The sequence below is a fragment of the Scyliorhinus canicula genome, chromosome 31 (genome assembly GCF_902713615.1).
Source record: "Scyliorhinus canicula chromosome 31, sScyCan1.1, whole genome shotgun sequence".
In the NCBI taxonomy this organism is placed as follows: Eukaryota; Metazoa; Chordata; class Chondrichthyes; order Carcharhiniformes; family Scyliorhinidae; genus Scyliorhinus; species Scyliorhinus canicula.
Genome location: NC_052176.1, coordinates 4,569,927 through 4,593,208, shown reverse-complemented (window position 1 = coordinate 4,593,208; position 23,282 = coordinate 4,569,927). Strand labels below are relative to the sequence as shown.

The following is a 23,282-nucleotide window of genomic DNA, read 5'->3' as shown; positions in this document are numbered from 1 at the left end:
AGTTTGATCTTCATATCCTGGAGGAATCCCGGCCTGTCCTGGAGGATTTGGCCGAACCTAGCGACAGCTTATTTCACAGATAACTTTAAAAGGGAGGGGTTCTCAGGGCAGCACGGTGGCGCAGTGGTTAGCACTGCTGCCTGGGGTCAGCACGGTGGCGCAGTGGTTAGCACTGCTGCCTGGGGGCAGCACGTTGGCGCAGTGGGTTAGCCCTGCTGCCTCACGGCGCCGAGGTCCCAGGTTCGATCCCGGCCCTGGGTCACTGTCCGTATGGAGTTTGCACATTCTCCCCGTGTCTGCGTGGGTTTCGCCCCCACAACCCAAAGATTTTTAAAAATAAATTTAGTGTACCCAATTAATTTTTTCCAATTAAGGGACAATTTAGCCTGGCCAATCCACCTAACCCTGCACATTTTGGGTTGTGGGGGTGAAACCCACGCAGACACGGGGAGAATGTGCAAACTCCACACGGACAGTGACCCAGAGCCGGGATCGAACCTGGGACCTCGGCGCCGTGAGGCAACAGGGCCTAACCCACTGAACCACCGTGCTGCCCCCCCCCCACAACCCAATGATGTGCAGAGTATAATAAACGGTAAAGAAACAAAGAACAGACGTGGGTTTCCTCCGGGTGCTCCGGTTTCCTCCCACAATCCAAAGATGTGCAGGTTAGGTGGATTGGCCGTGCTAAATTGCCGCTTAGTGTCCAAAGATGTGCAGGTTAGGTGGATTGGCCGTGCTAAATTGTCCCTTAGTGTCCAAAGATGTACAGCTTAGGTGGATTGGCCGTGCTAAATTGCCCATTAGTAGGGCAGCACGGTGGCCTAGTGGTTAGCACAACCGCCTCACGGCGCTGAGGTCCCAGGTTCGAATCCCGGCCCTGGGTCACTGTCTGTGTGGAGTTTGCACATTCTCCGCGTGTCTGCGTGGGTTTTGCCCCCACAACCCAAAAATGTGCCGGGTAGGTGGATTGGCCTCGCTAAATTGCCCCTTAATTGGAAAAAATAATTGGGTACTCTAAAATTTAAAAAAAAAATTGCCCATTAGTGTCCAAAGATGTGCAGGTTAGGGTGGATTGGCCGTGCTAAATTGTCCCTTAGTGTCCAAAGATGTACAGGTTAGGTAGATTGGCCATGCTAAATTGTCCCTTAGTGTCCAAAGATGTACAGGTTAGGTAGATTGGCCATGCTAAATTGTCCCTTAGTGTCCAAAGATGTGCAGGTTGGGTGGATTGGCCGTGCTAAATTGCTCCTTAGGGTCCAAAGATGTGCAGGTTAGGTGGATTGGCCGTGCTAAATTGCCCCTTAGTGTCCAAAGATGTGCAGGTTAGGGTGGATTGGCCGTGTTAAATTGCCCCTTAGTGTCCAAAGATGTACGGGTTAGGGTGGATTGGCCGTGTTAAATTGCCCCTTAGTGTCCAAAGATGTACGGGTTAGGGTGGATTGGCCGTGCTAAATTGCCCCTTAGTGTCCAAAAAAGGTTAGGTGGGGTTACGGGGATAGGGTGGAGGTGTGGGCTCAGGTAGGGTGCTCTTTCCACAGGGCCGGTGCAGACTCGATGGGCCGAATGGTTCGAAGCTATGATTCGAAGCATTAATCCAGAGCAGGCGTTAATGGCGGAATTTTAAAAAAGGAACAGAAAAAAAACACGCGGGCAAGGTGCAGACTTGCGCTTGGCGGGGAAAATAAACTCAAAATGGAGGCAGAGTTCATGGATCAGAGTTCAGAGTTCAGCGTTGCTGAATGCAATTGAATTTGCGAGCGACCGGATGTTGGCCTTGTGACGAATGAGCGTCAGCGTCGGGTTGGCAGGGTTGAGCCTAGTTGGCATGAGCCAGGGTACCAGTTGCGTTGATGGTTCGCCTCGTCCGTAACAACAGGGCGCCCTGTGTTTTTTTTTTTCTCTCTGCCCTTTCTAGCACGTTCTTTTCCGCCTTTCTAAACCTGCTACTGAGCTGCTCGGTGCTGTTCTTGACCATCGTCTCCAGCGTGATGATCAGCGTGGGTTTTAACATCTGGTGTGACGTGGTGACCGACCACGGGAACATGCCCATGAGGTGAGTCCGCCCGCGGGGCCTCCTAGCCTGGCGGGTGACCCAGAGCCGACGGCGGGACAGACCCGCCGGGTCAGAAACCCCAACAGTCATTCAATTTGTAAACTGTCAGGCAAGAATAACTTCACCCTCAGAAGTTATCCCATTGACAACTCGGAACTTTTATATTACAACTAACTTTATTGTGAACACATCATTTACCTCATTGTGGTGATATGCATCACTGTAGATACACAAGGGGTTAATGTAAATACACGTAGACTAGATAGACACTAGAGCAGGGGTGGGCAAACTACGGCCCACGGGCCGCATGCGGCCTGCCAAAGGTCTTTATGCGGCCCACCAAGATCAAGTCATCAAAAAAAAAAAATTTTTATTTTAAATTTTTTTTTTAAATAATTATTTTTTTTAAAATAAGGTTAATGGGGGGGCTGTTGGGTTACTGGTATAGGGTGGATACGTTGACTTGAGTAGGGTGATCATTGCTCAGCACAACATCGAGGGCCGAAGGGCCCGTTCTGTGCTGTACTGTTCTATGTTCCCGGCTGGGTCACTGTCTGTGCGGAGTCTGCACGTCCTCCCCGTGTGTGCGTGGGTTTCTTCCGGGTGCTCCGGTTTCCTCGCACAGTCCAAAGATGCGCAGGTTAGGGTGGATTGGCCATGATAAATTGCCCGTAGTGTCCTAAAAAGTAAAGGTTGGGGGGGGGGGGGTTGTTGGGTTACGGGTATAGGGTGGATACGTGGGTTTGAGTAGGGTGATCATTGTTCGGCACAACATTGAGGGCCGAAGGGCCTGTTCTGTGCTGTACTGTTCTATCTATCTATCTATGTTCTATATGAGGCGCCCAGAATCATAACCGGGTGAAGCGCCATTTTTGAAAAGTAGAGAAAAAGAGGGCTAAAGGCAGGATGCCGCCGGGGGAAGCGCTGAGGTATATGCTGCACGCTAATTGGTTACAACCGGGACTATTAATTAATATACTATGCGGCCCTTTAAAATTGTGAATTTCTGAATGTGGCCCTTGCACGGAAAAGTTTGCCCACCCCTGCACTAGAGGGAGCACCAGAGACATGACACACAGACACTCGACCAATAGGTCAGTAAGATAGGACACGATCAATGGGCATTCACGATACACACAGAGGTGACACCACCACAGGGGGCATTACACCAACCCATATATAAAGGACACAGCACACACAATCGTCCTCTTTCCAGTGGAGACACTCAGTGAGTACAGACACAGGGTTGATTGAACATCACACCCACCACGTGGATTGTAGCAGACTGGTTTGTCAGTCTGAGTAGCTGTAGAAGGATTAACAGCAGTGGCGAACCCGAGTAGGAGAATTGTAAATAGTTCAATAAACGTGTTGAAGTTATCGCCACGTCTGAACCTTCCTTTGTCAGAGTGAACATCAAGGAAGCAGCTTATGCTATGCCAAGAGCAGAACAAGACACCCAAGGTTTTACAATTAACAGCTAAACAGTTCTAAAAAAAATAAGAAGGGTCTTTGAGCTGATTTTCCCATCTCCTCCTAAAGTTTGAATTCAGCAAAATCGACATATTGGTAGAATGCCACTTATTAATAAAGTTAACACGCGGTGGCTTACAGATTTATTTACAAAGTCCTTGGGACAGAAGCTTTCAGAAGTCAGTCTGGAGAAATACAATTCCTTTCCTCAGAACCCAGGGCTGAACTGTCAGAATCAAACTAAAAACAACTGACACGGGGCAGGGCTGAAAATGAAACTAGAAAAAAAGAGACACGGGGCAGGGTTGAAAACAAAATTAGAAACAGACCCAGCCCCTCCCAGCACAGTAGCATAGTGGTTTGCACAATTGCTTCACAGCACCAGGGTCCCAGGTTCGAATCCCGACCTCGGGTCACTGTCTGTGCGGAGTCTGCGCGTTCTCCCCCCCCCGTGTCTGCGTGGGTTTCCTCCGGGTGCTCCGGTTTCCTCCCACAGTCCAAAGATGTGCAGGTTAGGTGGATTGGCCGTGCTAAATTGTCCTTAGTGTCCAAAATTGCCTTTAGTGTTGGGTGGGGTTACTGGGTTATGGGGATAGGGTGGAGGTGTGCGGTTGGGTAGGGTGCTCTTTCCAAGAGCCGGTGCAGACTCGATGGGCTGAATGGCCTCTTTCTGCACTGTAGATTCTATGAATTCTATGAATAAATGAGTGACATCACAGCCTGTCTAGCCATTAACCCCCGAAACACAACTTTAGCAGACATATAATCTGGATACCTTAACCAAAGTTATTTTAATAACATTACTGCGACAGGCGCACAATATAATATTTACTTCTTTTTTTTTTTAATAAATTTAGTGTACCCAATCATTTTTCCAATTAAGGGGCAATTTAGCGTGGCCAATCCACCTAGCTTGCACGTTTTTGGGTTGTGGGGGCGAAACCCACGCAGACACGGGGAGAATGTGCAAACTCCACACGGACAGTGACCCAGAGCCGGGATCGAACCTGGGACCTCAGCGCCGTGAGGCGGTTGTGCTAACCACTAGGCCACCGTGCTGCCCTCAATATAATATTTACTTACATTTCCCACATTCATCACCGCCACCATTCTGAAGAGCCGGGGAGTTTACCCCTCGCCAAACGCCGCCGTTATCTGTCCATTGTCGCCTGTCTGTTTGTGGGATCTTCCTGTGCGCAAAATGGATGCCGCGCTCCCTCCCTGGCGGCAGTGAGCTGCACTTCGGCAAGCGGGTCGTGGGCTGCGAGGATCTTTGGGAGGGTGTGAAAGGCACGATGGAAATTCAATTCTTCGCCCCCCACCTCCCCCTGTGGGAGGCCGGAATTGGGAGGGGAAGGGGCGGGGGAGAAGGGGGTGAATTCGGTGGGCCAAGTGCCCCCTCCCAGGCCTTGCGAGCTTTCCGTTCATTTTTGAGAGGGTCAGGGGCGGGGAGGAAGCTGGGGATTTGGTGTTTTAAATGAGGGGTGGTTGGAGATTTCAAAGCTGGGCTCCAAGGCCATGATGGAGGAGCGGGCCCCAGGGCATTATGGGATTTATTCCGCCTCTTGTCTTTTCCCCATCAGCTGTGAGGAGATCCAATCGACGAATCTCCACCTGGACGTCAACACATCTGCTTTCTACATCCACTTCAGGATCGCCCAGGTGAGTGTGCGACCCGCGTGCTGTCGCCATGGAGACTATTCAGTGTGAAAGGGAGCTTAGACTTTCCTCTCATGCACCGCCCCCGCCCCCACACTCCAACAGAGCAGCACTCCCTCAGTACTGACCCTCTGACAGTGCAGCACTCCCTCAGTACTGACCCTCTGACAGTGCGGCACTCCCTCAGTACTGACCCTCTGACAGTGCGGCACTCCCTCAGTACTGACCCTCTGACAGTGCGGCGCTCCCTCAGTACTGACCCTCTGACAGTGCGGCGCTCCCTCGGTACTGACCCTCTGACAGTGCGGCACTCCCTCAGTACTGACCCTCTGACAGTGCGGCACTCCCTCAGTACTGACCCTCTGACAGTGCAGCACTCCCTCAGTACTGACCCTCTGACAGTGCGGCACTCCCTCAGTACTGACCCTCTGACAGTGCGGCACTCCCTCAGTACTGACCCTCTGACAGTGCAGCGCTCCCTCAGTACTGAACCTCTGACAGTGCAGCACTCCCTCAGTACTGACCCTCTGACAGTGTGGCACTCCCTCAGTACTGACCCTCTGACAGTGCGGCACTCCCTCAGTACTGACCCTCTGACAGTGCAGCTCTCCCTCAGTACTGACCCTCTGACAGTGCGGCACTCCCTCAGTACTGACCCTCTGACAGTGCAGCACTCCCTCAGTACTGAACCTCTGACAGTGCAGCACTCCCTCAGTACTGACCCTCTGACAGTGCGGCACTCCCTCAGTACTGACCCTCTGACAGTGCGGCACTCCCTCAGTACTGACCCTCTGACAGTGCGGCACTCCCTCAGTACTGACCCTCTGACAGTGCGGCACTCCCCCAGTACTGACCCTCTGACAGTGCGGCTCCCTCAGTACTGACCCTCTGACAGTGCGGCACTCCCTCAGTACTGACCCTCTGACAGTGCAGCACTCCCTCGGTAGTGACCCTCTGACAGTGCGGCACTCCCTCAGTACTGACCCTCTGACGCTGCAGCACTCCCTCAGTGCTGACCCCCTGACAGTGCAGCACTCCCTCAGTACTGACCCTCTGACAGTGCAGCACTCCCTCAGTACTGACCCTCTGACAGTGCAGCACTCCCTCAGTACTGACCCTCTGACGCTGCAGCACTCCCTCAGTACTGACCCTCTGACACTGCAGCACTCCCTCGGTAGTGACTGAGATGGCGAATACAATCCCCAGGTTGGGAGATCAAAAGTCCTGATAGAAATTCCAGAATGCTGCGCTGGGAATGTCGGCTTCCATCTTGGACTCAGGTCTGTGGAGTCCGTAGAATTCCATTCGGCCCATCGACTCTGCACCGACCCTCTGAAAGTGCACCGTACTTAGGCCCACTGCCCCTCCCTATCCCCCGCGGGGTTGGGGTCGGATGGGTGATGTCAGCGTGTGAAAGGCACTTTGTTGGATACAAGCTGACGATGGGCTGGCGAAGCCATGGAGACGTCCTGTTCTCGCGGCTGGCACTGAATCTCTCTCTCTCTCTCTCTCTCTCTCTCTCTCCGCCCTTCCATTTTCCTATCCAGTTCGGCCTCTGGAGTATTTGGACAATATGGGTGCTGTTGGGCGTGCTGGCGTTTCTCAAGGTTTACCGGAACTACAAACGCAAGGAGCTGGCCCGCTGCCTGTCCCGGGAGAAGGAACTGCTCCTGAATCGCTCCGCCCGAGGGCGGGCCCCTCCCGAGGAGCAGGCGGACCTCCCCAGCGTCTTCATTTGAGCCAACGGCGCCGTGCGGCATTGCCAAGGCCTCCCCCGCCCCCCGCCGCCCGATTGGTAAAGGCGGTGGATTGCGGGTAGGCCCGAAGCCTCGGGCCTGTAGTAAAAAGGCTTTAGTGGGATGAATAAGTTAACCCCTGCCCCATTTATACACTGAGGGGGGGGGGAGGGATGGTCACCACCCTCGGATTTTGCTTTTTGTTGGTGTTTTGCAGCCTCTTGCCTCAGGGCCGCTCCAGAACGAGGTACAATATCTGTTGTGTTTGTCCCCAAACGCTGTCAGCTCCCGGCTGCCCGTTAACAGTGTTTTATTTTCAATGTAAACCCCCCCCCCCCCCCCCCGCCCCGCCCCCCAGCCCCTCCTTGCTCGTCCAGGGGAAGCTGAGCTGGCCTCCGCTCCCTCCTGCGAATGACCACTCGCCGGCCGGCTGTTCGACCATGAAGGAATGTCACAAAGTCCAGCGGGCCTCTGGCTCGTGCAGCGATGGGTGGTTGCGGCGGGAGGAGGGGAGGGGGCTGGGGCTAAATGTTGACTTCCGCGTGATATTCTCCTTTCCCCACCACCACATCATCCCCTTGTCAGAGGGCCTGGACTATCTGTACCGCCCCCCCCCCCCCCCCAAATTCCCCTCCCCCCACCCCTTTCCTCTCAGTCCCAGCTGGACCGATCACCGATTGGCGTACAATGACCGCAACCCCCCACCCCCCCCCGAATGCCCACGCGTGGACGAGGGGGCGATCAGGTTTGTGCCTGTGATGCCCACCCTAGTCGAATAGCCCCCTCCTGACTTTATTGTATAATCCGTGCAATTAAAATTCAGGAGGGGCGGGAAACCAACGCTCCTGGAATAAAGTCCCGCTCTGCCCTGTTGTGATTTATTAACTGGAGTTTTGTTTTAATTTATTATCAGTATAAACAGTGTTACTTGTGCATCAACCTGTCTATCATCCATTTCTATTTATTAAACAACAATTGAAGATTGCGACTGCGTTCTGTGGCTATTTCTCCAGCCTCAATCCCTCCACATTTCTCACTTTCTTCATCATCTCTCTCGTTTAGTCCTGTCTGTCCATCTCTCTCTCTCTCTATCTCTGGCCATTTCTCTCTCTCTGTCTCTCTCTCTCCCTCTCTCTCTGTCCATCGCTCTCTATCTCTGTCCATCTCTCTCTCTCTCTCTATCTCTGGCCATTTCTCTCTCTCTCCCTCTCTCTCTGTCCATCTCTCTCTATCTCTGTCCACCTCTCTCTCTCTATCTCTGGCCATTTCTCTCTCTCTATCTCTCTCACTCCCTCTCTGTCCATCTCTCTCTGTCTCTCTCTATCGCTCTGTCTCTCTCTCTCTTTGTCCATCTCTCTCTCACTGGTTTAGCACACTGGGCTAAATCGTTGGCTTTTAAAGCAGGCCCAGGCAGGCCAGCAGCACGGTTCGATTCCCGTACCAGCCTCCCCGAACAGGCGCCGGAATGTGGCGACTAGGGGCTTTTCACAGTAACTTAATTGAAGCCTACTCGTGACAATCAGCGATTTTCATTTCATTTCTCTGTCTCTCTCTCGTCTCTATCTCACTTTCTCTCTCTGCCTGTTTCTCTCTCTCTCCATTTGTCACTGTCTCTCTCTCTCTCTCTCTCTCTCACTGCCTGTCTCTCTGTTTGTCACTGTCTCTCTGTCTATCTGACCAATCCCCCACTCTAACTCCGACATGGGAACAGATGTGAAAGATTGTCACCTGGGAGCTCTGTTGCTCTCCCTGCCGCTCTCTCTTCTGACCTGCCCCTCTCCCCCGAACACCTCTCCGCTCCTGTCTCTGCCCCACTCTCTGCCTTCCCCCTCTCTCCCTGCCCCTCTCTCTGCCGTCCTCTCTCTCTCTCGCTGCCCCTCTGTCTGCCCCTCTCTCTGCCTTCCCCCCCCCTCTCTCTCTCCCCCTTTTCCTCTGTCTCCCCCCTCTCTACCTCTCCCCCCCCCCCCCCTCTCTCTCTCTCTGCCTCTTTCTCTCTCTCCCTCAGCTCCATCGATGACTCCGCAACTCCCAACAGGATCTATAGATCAAAGTGAAGGCCAGGCAGCTGGTGCTCTGCTGACGTTTCTGTGGCAACTGGGACCCGGGAGACCCAGGCCGCATCTGTTTGTGTGTGGGTGTGTGAGGCAGGTGGGGGGATGGTGGGTCTTGGGAGGGTTGCCTAAGAACATTGTCAGGCGCAGAGGAGAGCTTGATTGATCGTCACTCTGGATGTCAGAGTTCACCCGGCTGAGCAGCTGTCTATCGGAGGCGAGATGTCAATTAACGTCCTCCAGTTCCACTCTCCTTTCCCGGAGAATGCCGAGTCTCGCTGGGGAAGACCCTGGCCGACATTAGTCCCACCCCTACTAAAAGAGGCACTGAGGTCATTTGCAATGCCCCCTCGCTTCCACCCCGGCCTTGAGGCAAAGGCTTGGCCGATTGCAGGTCGGGGGTGTCAGCCAGGGCTGACCCAGAGGGCCGAGGGAGGGGTCACGTCCCGCTCTCGAGCGCAAAATCCGAGGCGGCAGCGGCGTAGTGGTATTGTTGCTGGACCAGTCATCCACGGACCCAGAGCCGTGCTCCGGGGTCCTGGGTTCAAATCCCGCCACGGCAGATCTGGAATTAAAAGTCTTAACGGTGACCATGAAAACCATTGTCGTAAAAAAGAACCATCTGGTTGGCCAATGCCCTTTCGGGAAGGAAACCTGTCATCCTTACCCGGCCTGGCCTAGACGTGACTCCAGACCCACAGCAATGCGGTTGACTGTGAAATGCCCTCAGGAACGGGCATGAAATGCTCGCCCTGCCGGCCACGCCCACATCTCTTAAAACAAAATGGCCGCCATGTTCAATTTCAACACTTTTCGAGGAAGTGCATCATTGGGTGTGAAGTGCTTTGGGACATCCTGAGGTGGGGGGTGGGAGGTGGGGAAGGGGTGGGGGGGGGGGCACAACGGCGCTGTACAATGCAAGTCCTCCTCCCAAATCTCCATTTAATGAGGAAATCGAACGGCAGTCATCAGGCTTTTTAATATCACAAACTCTCCATTCCCATGGCGATCTCTGCTGCCAGATGTCGTTCTCCCCTCACCCCCTCACCCCCTCACCCCCCCCCCCCCCCCCCCCGGTACTATCGAGGCCTCCCGTGCACGGTGGGCACCGCGGGATGGGGGGGAAGCTGGAGTGTTTTATCAACCCCTTTCAATCGCATTTTGTTTTGATGTTTTGAGTTTCCATCAAGATACTGTTTACACGGAGCCATAACCTCATAAGGGGCTGCCTGGGCAGCACGGTAGCATTGCGGATAGCACAATTGCTTCACAGCTCCAGGGTCCCAGGTTCGATTCCGGCTTGGGTCACTGTCTGTGCAGAGTCTGCACATCCTCCCCGTGTGCGCGTGGGTTTCCTCCGGGTGCTCCGGTTTCCTCCCACAGTCCAAAGATGTGCAGGTTAGGGTGGATTGGCCGTGATAAATTGCCCTTAGTGTCCAAAATTGCCCTTAGTGTTGGGTGGGGGTTACTGGGTTATGGGGATAGGGTGGAGGTGTTGACCTTGGGTAGGGTGCTCTTTCCAAGAGCTGGTGCAGACTCGATGGGCCGAGTGGCCTCCTTCTGCACTGTAAATTCTATGACAAATCTATGATTTTAATTTTCCCCTTTGATTTGGAACATAGAACATACAGTGCAGAAGGAGCCCATTCGGCCCATCAAGTCTGCACCGACCCATTTAAGCCCTCACTTCCACCCTATCCCCGTAACCCAATAACCCCTCCTAACCTTTCTGATCACTAAGGGCAATTTTATCACGGCCAATCCGCCTAACCTGCACATCTTTGGACTGTGGGAGGAAACCGGAGCCCCCGGAGGAAACCCACGCTACACGGGGAGAACGTGCAGACTCCGCACAGGCAGTGACCCAGCGGGGAACCGAACCCGGGGACCCTGGAGCTGTGAAGCCACAGTGATAGCCACGTGTGCTGCCCTAAATTGTTGATTTAATTTATGTATCGCCCACCCAAAGGCGCACAAACGTTCCTTGGTGGTATCCCTGGTGCCTTGAACACCCGACGTACCAAAGCCGCAGTCCCCACCCCAAAACCTGGCCCGCACGAATGCCATTGGTCCATTGGGGGGGGCGAGTGAGTCTCCCAGAGTTCGAATTGGTGCACTAGCTCCTCCTAGTGTTTACGCTGGAGATGACACTTCAAAGCGCCGGCCGCTGATCCCACAGGTCCCGCTCACGTTACCTGTCGACGCCCCCCCAGCCCCCCTGAATTCTCCCCACATTTCCCGTCTGCGAATCCCGATATCCCACCCGGGTTTTTTCGGGAGGGGGAACTGCTCAGCGTTAGCCTGCAGACACAACGCGTAATCGTACAGAATCATAGAATTTACAGTACAGAAGGAGGCCATTCAGCCCACCGAGGGGCTGGTTTAGCACACTGGGCTAAATCGCTGGCTTTTTAAAGCAAACCCAGGCAGGCCAGCAGCACGGTTCGATTCCCGTACCAGCCTCCCCGAACAGGCGCCGGAATGTGGTGACTAGGGGGCTTTTCACAGTAACTTCATTTGAAGCCTACTCGTGACAATAAGCGATTTTCATTTCATGAGGAAGGCCTAGGGTCTGCTGGCCTTTGCTACAAAGGGATCGGAGGGTAAAGTCTTGGTAATAATCGCTCGGTGAGGGGCAGCACGGTGGCACAGTGGTTAGTGTTGCTGCCTCACGGCGCCGAGGTCCCAGGTTCGATCCCGGCTCTGGGTCACTGTCCGTGTGGAGTTTGCACATTCTCCCCGTGTCTGCGTGGGTTTCACCCCCACAACCCACAGATGTGCAGGCTAGGTGGATTGGCCATGCTAAATTACCCCTTAATTGGAAACAATTAATTGGATGCTCTAAATTTATTTTTTTTAAATAATCGCTCGGTGTCACAGTGCACAAGGATCGATGGAGGGAGAGAGATGTGGTTACGAGAAGGAACTGTTAGGAAATGGGAGCGAAGACATAGTGGGCAGTTTAGGGGTTAAAAGACTGAGGGTGAAACTGTTAGAACTGAGTCACAGGGATATGCCCACACCTGGCCTGAGTTACAACTCGTAAATAGGAATAAACAGGATACCCCTGCTCAGCCTTGAGTGATTCACTCAAGATCCATTGTCCTTCGGGACACTCTGATCTGACCAGCCATTAGCCCATTATAGAGCCTGATGGCTTCGTTTTTTTCAATAAATTTAGAGTGCCCAAATCAGACAGTGACCCAAGCCAGGAATCGAACCCGGGACCCTGGAGCCGTGAAGCAACTGTGCTGATCACACATCAGGACAAATGCAAGAACACCAAATTTCAAAGGATCGCAACCATTTATACTACAGGAATAAAGGGTGCTGGTTGGATGGCAAGTCAAGTTTGATTGGCCGAGGAGCTTGAGGAGCCCATAGAGTTCGCCAGTGCTTTCCGCATTGCAGCACCTCGGCCAACCAATCAGCATCCCTTTCCTCCGCGAGTTTAAGTTGTCACCTTGAGAGGTGATCCCATTGTCACATCAGAAATCCTTTGATGTTCCTTCCCATTCCTGCCACTAAGGGGGATCCAGGATAGGGTAGTGTCTAGGGGGTGGGCGGGGGAGGGGAGCGTCTCGGAAATCTGCAAAGAACTCATGGGGGCGGAGCAGACGCAGACCGAGGAGCTGAAGCGTAAGAGGGAGGAGGAGCTGGGTGGTGAGATGGAGGATGGTCAATGGGCGGACGCATTGAGCAGAGTCAACGCGTCGGCAACATGTGCCAGGCTCAGCTTGATCCAATTCGAGGTGGTACATCAGGCCCACATGACAGCGGCCCGGATGAGTAGATTGTTTGGGGTGGAAGACCGGTGTGTAAAATGTGCGGGAGGACCAGCGAACCATGCCCACATGTTCTGGGCGTGTCCAAAACGTAGGGGATATTGGCAGGGGTTCGCGGACGTCATGTCCAGAGTATTGAAAACAAGGGTGGCAACGAGTCCAGAGGTGGCGATTTTCGGGCTGTCGGAAGACCCGGGAATCCAGGAGGAGAAAGAAGCACATGTTCTGTCCTTTGCTTCCCTGGTAGCCCGGAGACGGATACTGCCAGATTGGAGGGACTAAAAGCCCCCGAAGTCGGAGGCCTGGCTGACTGACATGGCGAGCTTTCTCGGCCTGGAGAAGATTAAGGGGTGGGGGGTGGGGGGGGGGGGGGGGGTTGGGAGAGGGAGGGGGGGGAGGTTAGGGTAACGTAGAATAGGGGGTCAATTAGGTGGGCCTTGGCGTAATGGGAGTCGGTGATTGCACTATGTCTATTGTTCTTTGTACTTTTGCTGTTTGTTATGCCAAAAATACCTCATAAAAATTGTTAATTCAAAAAAAAAAGAAATCCTTTCATGTTTGGGAGTGGGGGAAGCTGCTGGAAGGAATTTTTTTAAACCCTGGTTACAGAGTCACAGCCTCGAGATAAGGGGTCGGCCATTTTGGGACCAGGCCAGGAGAAATTCCTTCAGAGAGTCGCGGATCTGTGGAATTCTCGACCCAGAAGGCCGTGGATCCTCAGTCCTGGCTACGAGAGATTATTGGACACTCAGGGGATTGAGGCATACCGGGGATAATACAGGAAGGTGGGAATGGGGGTACGAGATCGGCCGTGATCATATTGACTGGCGAAGCAGGCGCAAAGAGCGATATTCACATCCTATTTCTTATCATTCGTTTTTTTCCCAATTAAGGGGCAATTTAGCGTGGCCAATCCACCTACCCGGCACGTCTTTGGGTAGAGGAGCTGAGACCCACGCAGACACGGGGGAGAATGTGCAAACTCCATACGCACAGTGACCCGGGGCCAGGATCGAACCCTGGTCCTCGGCGGCGTGAGGCAGCAGTGCTAACCACTGCGCCACCGTGCCGCCCACCATTTTAAAACAAACATGCAAAACTCTTGGGGTTCGTTTCGAGAGGGATAGAATGGAAAAGCAGCCCTGCAATGATTTCCTCTTTCAGATAGTGATCCGATTCACTTTTGGAAGCCACACTTGACCCATACTCTCGGGCAGCGCATTCCAGATCCTGACGGTGCGGACACCTGTGTGGTAAACCTGGCACGGCCTAGTTTTAGGCCTCATTAAATTGGCTATCCTAGGGCAACACGGCGGCCTAGTGGTTAGCTCTGCTGCCTCACGGCGCTGAGGTCCCAGGTTCGAACCCGGCCCTGGGTCACTGTCCGTGTGGAGTTTGCACATTCTCCCCCGTGTCTGCGTGGGTTTTGCCCCCACAACCCAAAAATGTGCCGGGTAGGTGGATTGGCCACGCTAAATTGCCCCCTAATTGGAAAAAATAATTGGGTAATCTAAATTGAAAAAAAAATTGGCTATCTAAAATTAAAGTATTTCACATTCTCCCCGTGTTTGCGTGGTTTTTGCCCCCACAACCCAAAGATGTGCTGGCCAGGCGGATTGGCCGCGCTAAATTGCCCCTTAATTGGGAAAAATGAATTGGGTACTCTAAATTTATTTGAAAGAAAAGAAAATTAAAGAATTGGACACCTTAAATCAAACTGCAGTCAATCTCAGGTAGGTTGAGCAGCACGGTGGCCGAGTGGTTAGCCCTGCTGCCTCACGGCGCCGAGGTCCCAGGTTCGAACCCGGCCCTGGGTCACTGTCCGTGTGGAGTTTGCACATTCTCCCCCGTGTCTGTGTGGGTTTTGCCCCCACAACCCAAAAATGTGCAGGGTTAGGTGGATTGGCCACGCTAAATTGCCCCTTAATTGGAAAAAATGAATTGGGTACTCTAAATTAAATTTTTTTTAAATCTCAGGTAGGTTGATGGGAAATTCGGACTTGACCAAAAATCAAATACACTGAAAAACAGACTAATTGCCAGGACACGCCTGGGCCTACCTTGTCAATAGCCCATCAGAGATAATCCCGATTTGATTTGGATTGGCCAGATTGAGCCAGACTCTAGGCCGCCCCAAGTTCCCGCTGTTACCTTAAATGGCAACAAGGTACACGCAAACAGCACAACCGAGGATGGACATGTGGGGGTGGGCCCCGGTGTCCGGCCAAGTGGTCATCAACTAATTAATTGGGTGCTGGGACCCTCCCCTCCTGAGGCCTCGTTGGCTACAAGTCAAGGATTTTCCTGGAGAGGCGTGGAGTGAGGGGAATCCAAATGGACGCCCAGGATACACCCCAGTGAAGACCCGACATGGAAGGTGACCATGGCCATCTGGAATACTCACCAGAGACGGGAGCAACCTGCCACCAGACCCACCTTCGCAACGACAGACCCAAGACACTCAGGGAATCGGACCCAGGGCTCAACCAAAATCATCTTTAATGGTTGGAATAACAAATCTTGGGAATCTTTGGGGGGGGGGCTGGGGGGAGGGGGGGGGGGCACGGCGCAGTAGCACAGTGGTTGGCACTGTTGCTTCACAGCGCCAGGGACCCGGATTCGATTCCCGGGCGTGGGTCACTGTCTGTGCGGAGTCTGCACGTTCTCCCCCCCCCCCCGTGTCTGCGTGGGTTTCCTCATGGTGCTCCGGTTTCCTCCCACGGTCCAAAGAATGAAATGAAAAATGAAAATCGCTTATTGCCACGAGTAGGCTTCAATGAAGTTACTATGAAAAGCCCCTAGTCACCACATTCCGGCACCTGTCTGGGGAGGCTGGTACGGGAATCGAACCGTGCTGCTGGCCTGCTTGGTCTGCTTTAAAAGCCAGTGATTTAGCCTGGTGAGCTAAACCAGCCCCTGCAGGTTAGGTGGATTGGCCACGATAAATTGCCCCATAGTGTCCAAAGATTAGGTGGGGTTGCTAGGTTAAGGGATAGGGTGGAAGTGTGGGCTTAGGTAGGGTGCTCTTTCAAGGGCCAGTGTAGACCCGATGGGTCAATTAATAGAATTTCATAGAATTTACAGTGCAGAAGGAGGCCATTCGGCCCATTGAGTCTACACCTGCTCTTGGAAAGAGCACCCTACCCAAGGTCAACACCTCCACCCTATCCCCATAACCCAGTAACCCCACCCAAGACTAAGGGCAATTTTTGACACTAAGGGCAATTTATCATGGCCAATCCACCTAGCCTGCACATCTTTGGACTGTGGGAGGAAACCGGAGCACCCGGAGGAGACCCAGGAACACACGGGGAGGATGTGCAGACTCCGCACAGACAGTGACCCAAGCCGGAATCGAACTGGGACCCTGAAGCTGTGAAGCAATTGTGCTATCCACAATGCTACCGTCCTGTCTGCCTTCAATTGGCCTCCTTCTGCATTGTAAATTCTATGATATGGTTTTGGGTAAAATTAAGGGTTAATTTTGTTGAAATTACTGGTCGGAGTATCTGAGATTTTACAACACCCGGTCAGCTCTCAACAGTGGACAAGAGGGGGCAGCACGGTGGCGCAGTGGGTTAGCCCTGCTGCCTCACGGCGCTGAGGTCCCAGGTTCGATCCCGGCTCTGGGTCACTGTCCGTGTGGGGTTTGCACATTCTCCCTGTGTCTGCGTGGGTTTCGCTCCCCACACAACCCAAAAGGATATACAGGGTGTGGTAAATGTACCGGCCTCCCCGTACAGGCGCCGGAATGTGGCGACTAGGGGCTTTTCACAGTAACTTCATTGAAGCCTACTCGTGACAATAAGCGATTTTCATTCATGTGTAACTAGTAATTCACACTGTACGATACTGAGGGCGGTCTCACAGGAACTCCCTAAAGAAGCGGAGCCTAGGGCGGAGCCCTGTACATGCTCCTCATCTCCCCCTGTGGGCAGAGCCCCACGGTGGCTCACAGATGGAGCCCACAGGGACAACAGTGTATTACTAGTTACACATTCACCACATTCAGATTTCAAAGGGCCCCTCCCTTTGAACAACCATTACACCTACTTTCTCAACATCATAGACGAGTTCTCCCGTTTCCCTTTTGCCATCCCATGCCCCGTTATGACCACCCCCACGGTTATCAGAGCCCTGCACAGCGTCTTCACCCTGTTCGGTTTCCCCAACTATGTCCACAGCGACCGGGGTTCGCCCTTCATGAGCGACGAGCTGCATCAGTACCTGTTCAGCAAGGGCATTGCCTCGAGCAGGACTACCAGCTACAACCCCAGGGGGAACGGACAGGTGGAGAGGAAGAACGCGACGGTCTGGAAGACCGTCCTACTGACCCTCTGGTCCAGGAATCTCCCGGCCTCCCACTGGCAGGAGGTCCTCCCCGACGCGCTCCATGCAATTAGGTCCCTCCTGTGCATGGCCACTAACCAGACTCCTCATGATCGCTTATTTGTCTTCTCTAGGGGAACTACCACAGGGGCCTCGCTTCCGTCCTGGTTGAGGACACCAGACCCTGTCCTCCTTCGGAAACACGTTCGGGCACATAAGACCGACCCCCTGGTAGAGAGGGTCCAAATCCTGCACTCGAACCCCTACCACGCGTATGTCGAACACCCCGATGGCCGGCAAGACACCATCTCCCTCCGGGACCTGGCACCTGCAGGTTCTACCACCACTACCGTAGATACACCCCCCACAACACTACACCCCACCCGACCTCCCACGCCCCGCGTCCCCGCGCCTATTTGCTTCCCGCGCTCCCTTCCACCTGGCACACCAGTCCGCAGGAACAAAGCTCAGGAAGAACCATCCCCAGAGTCCACCCCCGGACCCGCACCAAACTTCCTTCTACAGCCAGCCGAAACGGCTGCAACACCAGCGCTTTGCCGGGCACCGGACCGACTGAACTTCTAGACCCGTCACCCCCGCCGGACTTGATTTTTTTAACAGGGGGTGAATGTGGTGAATGTGTAACTAGTAATTCACACTGTACCTTACTGTTGTCCCTGTCGGCTCCATCTGTGAGCCACCGTGGGGCTCTGCCCACAGGGGGAGATGAGGAGCATGTACAGGGCTCCGCCCTCGGCTCCGCCCCCTTTAGGGAGTATAAGCGCTGAGGTCCTGCGAGTCCGCCCTCAGTATCGTACAGTCGCAGGCAGGCTCAGTTGTAAGCCGATTAAAGCCACAGTTTACTCCAACTCGTGTCTCAGAGTGAATTGATAGTCGCATCACAGGGTAGGTGGATTGGCCACGCTAAATTGCCCCTTAATTGGAAAAAATTAATTGGGTACTCTAAATGTATATTAAAAAGAAGATTAAGGATAAGGAAGGGATGGGATTGGGCAGGTGTTCCATTTGGGATTAGATTTTAAAACGAGGGGGGTGGCAATCCTGGTCAATAAGGGGGAGGCGTCCGAGGTGGGGACGATAGAGGCGGACCCGGGGGGTAGATATGTTATGGTTAGTGGGAAACTGAATTGAATGGCCGTGGTATTGGTAAATATATATGCCCCAAATGGGGATGATGTTGAGTTTGTTAGACTGGTGCTGGGGAAGATCCTGGACCTGGAGTCACATCGACTGATAATGGGGGAAGTTTTCAACACGGTCCTGGATCTGAGGCTAGATTGGTAGATGCTGAATATTCAGCAATTGTGGTGTCAGACCACGCCCCACACTGGGTGGACTTGCAAGCTAACAAAGGGAAGACCCAGCGGCTGCAATGGAGGTTAGATGTGGGGCTGTTAGCGGAGGAGCTGGTGAGGGAGGCCATTTGGGGGTATATAAACATCAATGACACAGGTGAGGTTCGGCGGGGGTGGTGTGGGAGGCACTGAAGGCGGTTATTAGGGGGGGGAACTCATCTCAATTCGGACCCATAAGGAGAAGGTTGCGCGGGTGGAGTTAGAGAGGGTGGTAAAAGAAGAAAGATCGATGCGTTCCAGGAGTGGTAATATAAGAAATAGGGCTTGGCTATTTTATAAACAAACTTTATTAAAACAAAAAAAAAACAATATTTAAACTTTTACTTCAGTTCTAACCCTCACAGATTACATGGAGTTTCTTAACCTTAACACGTCAGTTCCCATTAAACAAGAGCGTAACAGAACATACAGCTCTCGTTCCACAGGGCCGGGTTCGAACCTGGGACCTCAGCGCCGCAGTCCCAGTGCAATATCTCCCTATCGTGACACTAACTACTTGCAGGGTTAAAAAAAAAAAGATTTTTCCCTCGCATCACCGTTGCTTCGTTCGGCAATTGCCTTTAAATCGGTGCCCTCTGGCCCTTCACTCTTCCGCCAATGTACTTGGCCTCGAGCCCTCACGGTTTTGAACACCTCCCATCAAGTCTCCTCACTACCTTCCTTCTCTGAGGAAAACAGACCCGAGCTTCTCCAATCTGTCCACGTGGCTGAGGTTCCTCATCCCTGGAACCACCCTTGTGAATCCTTCCTGCGTCCTCTCTAATGCCCTCACATCCTTCCTAAAGTGGGGTGTCGGGAACTGGAAGCAATACTTCTGTTGAGTTCGAACTGGTGTCTTTTTTTCTTTCCTTTAAACACTGGTTCACCATGAGTCCTTGCCTTGGTACTCGAGCCTTCTGTTGATAAATGCAGGATCTGGCACGCCAGCCTTTGTGCTGCTTCCTTCAATAATTTGTGTGCCTATGCCGTCCTCCCCCTGGGGTCCCTCTACTGCTGTGCCCCCTTTATTTTGTAGCACATCCTTGTTTCTCTGACTGTAACAATCCCCATTGGGACTTTCAAGAAAGGAATCCCCACAGAAATCTTTTTTCCTCTCACTTTTTAAGACTCTTACTGTAACAAACAAACCAAGCCAACAAAGATCAAACATTATTTAACGGGCAACTAATACATCAAACTGAAGAAAAAGGTACAATTAACTAACGCAATCGGTGTATGCCGTTAGTCTGCATCACCAGTCTGATAAATATGGTGCATTAAAGAGACAGTCGCAAATTCATTCCTCGCTCTTCAGGAGAAGTTCACCTCTCCCTGCCGCACCGGGTTGAACCTTCCAATCTCTTTCGACATTCGTTTTCTATTCCGCCTGAGTTTTCTGCGTCCGATTATCTCCAGCAAGGCACATATCGATGAATCCTCCTCTCTTTCTCATAGAATTTACAGTGCCGAAGGAGGCCATTCGGCCCATCGAGTCTGTACCGGCTCTTGGAAAGAGCGCCCTACCCAAGGTCAACACCTCCACCCTATCCCCATAACCCAGTAACCCCACCCAACAGTAAGGGCAATTTTGGACACTAAGGGCAATTTAGCACGGCCAATCCACCTAACCCGCACGTCTTTGGACTGTGGGAGGAAACCGGAGCACCCGAAACCCACGCACACACGGGGAGGACGTGCAGACTCCGCACAGACAGTGACCCAGCCGGGAATCGAACCTGGGACCCTGGAGCTGTGAAGCAGTTGTGCTATCCACAGTGCTACCGTGCTGCCAAGCTCATAATAGTCCCGACGACTATTGTATCATGTACACCTTGGAACAGTTTAGCCAACACTAGTGAAACCGTTTCCCCCATAGCCGCTTTTACTTCTGTTCCCCGTCTTTTTCCTCAGAACAGTGAAGACCAGTCACCGAAGTTGGCCATTCCCTCAATACAAAATGGAGGAACGCAAAGCTTGCAGGTTAAAATAGACAATGTTTGCAGCACCAGCAGGCTGCACCAAGCCAATGTGTATTCTGTCTGCTAAGAGAGCACCGAAACGAACATTCCGCATACTAATGAGGCAATCTCCAGGACAGTTAACATGGTAATGGAACGATCCCAGGGACAATGGACACAAATAGGGAAGTGATTGCAACAGTGTATGGGAAACCAGACACCCCGGCACCAGCGGGGTTCGAAGACAAAGCACCTGAAGGCCCGCCCAGTTACCGAGGAACAGCCTCAGTATTGGGGGGATTCAAACAAATGGATTGGGAAGAGACCCAATCGATTCCCAGCAGATAGAGGGTCCGCCCAAAAGGGCACGAAGCCCTGGGGCCTATAAAAGACAGGTCCCAAACTTAGTTCGTTCTTCTTGACCAGCCCTCCTCTTTTGACCAGCCCTCTGGACCAGCCTTTTACCGAAGAAGACCTTGACCGAGAGAGAGGAGAGGTTTGGGACAGCAGCCGCCAGCAAGTAAGTGTCTCACAACGATCGCTACCAGAGATAGGCACTCCTGACCCCTTTTTAACCCGTGCCAACCTGAAGTCTGCGGACCCAGTGCAGAGCAAGAGGCCTTGTCCTCTGATCCGGCAGTTCCCTTTAAGATAAGTATTGGTTTATTTAGTGGTAGGAATAGTTTAGTCATCTTAGCGTGTTCATGAGTAGATTATAATTGTATTATAATAAACTCATTTGTTTGAACTTATTAATTGGTGTATGGTTTTATTGCTTTGAACTTGACCTTGAAACCTGTGGCGGTATCTTAACGATACCTGGCAACTCCAGAGCTAAGTAACGAAACAGAGGCAAATTGAGTGTTAAGCACACTCACCCAGAACGAGCAACAGGGGCATCTCCGATTCTTTTTTCTGCCCTGCGTCTCAGTAGCGTCTTTTTCCAGTCCCGTGAGCTCCTGAAAGAGGTGCTGAAATGACCAACTGTTTGATGTTTTCTACGATGGTAACCTGGGGTCACCAGTGGTACTTCTCAGAGCCAAGGTGTTTGCCAGGAATTCTAATTATGCATCCCTTTCTAAAGTCCTGTTTAATTTGAGTTCACGGGGACATTTTAAAACATATTGTGCACAGTTCTGGTCCCCATAGTTCAGGAAAGACGTATCGGCGTTGGAGGTTCACGAGATTGATTTCAGAGATGAAGGGTTTGTCGCACGAGGAGAGATTGAACAGTTTAGGCCTGTACTCTCCAGAGGTTAGAAGAATGAGGGGAGATCTAATTGAGGTGCACAAGATGCTAAAAGGTGTGCATAAAGTAGACGCGGAGCCGATGCTTCCTCGTGTGGGGCATTCTAAAACGAGCGGTCCTAATCTTGGAATCAGAGGCGGCAAATTTAGAACAGATTTGAGGAGAAACTACTTCTCCCGAAGGGTTGTGAATCTGTGGAATTCGCTACCCCAGAGTATGGTGCATGCTGGGTCAGTGAGTAAATTTAAGCGGGAGTCAGACAGATTTTTGATTGGTGATGGGGGTGAAGGGTTATGGAGAACGGGCAGCGCGGTGGAGTTGAGGCCAGGATGGGATCAGCCACGATCACATTGAGGGAGTCAGGCCCGAGAGGCCGACTCCCACTCCGAGCTCATGCGTTCCAGGGAGGGGATTCTCCGGCTGATTTCGCAATCCAGCTCTTGGTCTGTAACATTGTACGTAGCAGATGAGGAACATATCAGCCATGATGGATAGGCGGAGCAGACTCGATGGGCTGAATGTCCTAATTCTGCTCCTATACCGTATGAACTTATAATCGTTTCGTGAAGTTCAGCATTCGTGACACCCCCAAAATGAATCGCTTCACACTTTATGTCTTTAAATTTCATCTGCCACTTGCCTGCGCGACCTGTCTATGTCCTCTTTTAAAAATAAATTTAGAATACCCAATTCATTTTCTCCAATTAAAGGGGCAATTTAGCATGGCCAATTGACCTACCGGCACATCTTTTTGGGTTGTGGGGGCGAAACCCACGCAGACACGGGGAGAATGTGCAAACTCCACACGGACAGTGACCCAGAGCCGGGATCGAACCTGGGACCTGGGCGCCGTGAGGTAGCAGTGCTAACCCCCTGTGCCACCGTGCTGCCGGTGTTTTTCAAACTTTTTTCCCGGGGGAACCATTTTTACCAACTGGCCAGCCTTTGGGACCCACGCCGGCCAACCGTTGCGGCCTATGCCGGCCGACCTTCGCAACCCACACCGGCGTACCTTTGCGGCCCACGCCAGCCGACCTGTGTGACCCGCCATTTTTTCTTATCTTGTTTGTTGCTGACAAAAATGGAGAAAATGGTTTTGGGTCCTTTTGGCCCCAATGGTCCCTTAGGCCCCCCCCCCCCCCCGAACTTGAAATAAAAAGGCTGCGACCATATCAAAAATAAATGCGGCCGCACTGCGCATGCGTCCCTGATCATCGGTGCGCATGTGCATAGTTTCGCGCATGACACTGATGATCAAGGACGCATGCGCAGTGCGGCCATTTTGAAGGCCGCTCGCAGCCGGCATTATTAAAAGCCGGCTGTTGCGTGCAGATTTGCGTGATCGGGAGTGCCTCGACGGACGGCTCCGCGACCCTCCCGACACCCGCCCGTAACCCACCCACGGGTCGCGCCCCGAGTTTGACAATGCCTGCCCTAAATGGTGCCCCGTTAACCCTAGACAAGATTATTAAGATGTATCAGGGACAGCAGTGGTCTTAACACTGATTCTTGGAGAACCGCAGTAGATACGTTCTTGCCGACTGAGAAACAGTTCACCCCTACAATCTGGTTCCTGAGAGTGAACCGATTTTATACTGTCCCTTTTGGTACTGTCCCTTTTACTCAATGAG

The 23,282-nt window shown here is 52.6% G+C and overlaps 1 protein-coding gene across 1 annotated transcript in view; it reads left to right on the top strand.

The window, feature by feature from the left end:
• The window catches only part of LOC119958996 (transmembrane protein 179-like), an 8,173-nt gene extending 264 nt beyond the window's left edge, over positions 1-7,909 (top strand). The window contains exons 2-4 of the mRNA XM_038787533.1: positions 1,919-2,056; positions 5,113-5,191; positions 6,736-7,909. Coding sequence (XP_038643461.1) covers positions 1,992-2,056; positions 5,113-5,191; positions 6,736-6,927 — 336 coding nt within the window. The 5' untranslated portion in view covers positions 1,919-1,991 and the 3' untranslated portion in view covers positions 6,928-7,909. The remainder of the gene's footprint in view (positions 1-1,918; positions 2,057-5,112; positions 5,192-6,735) is intronic.
• Positions 7,910-23,282: the final 15,373 nt, after the last annotated feature.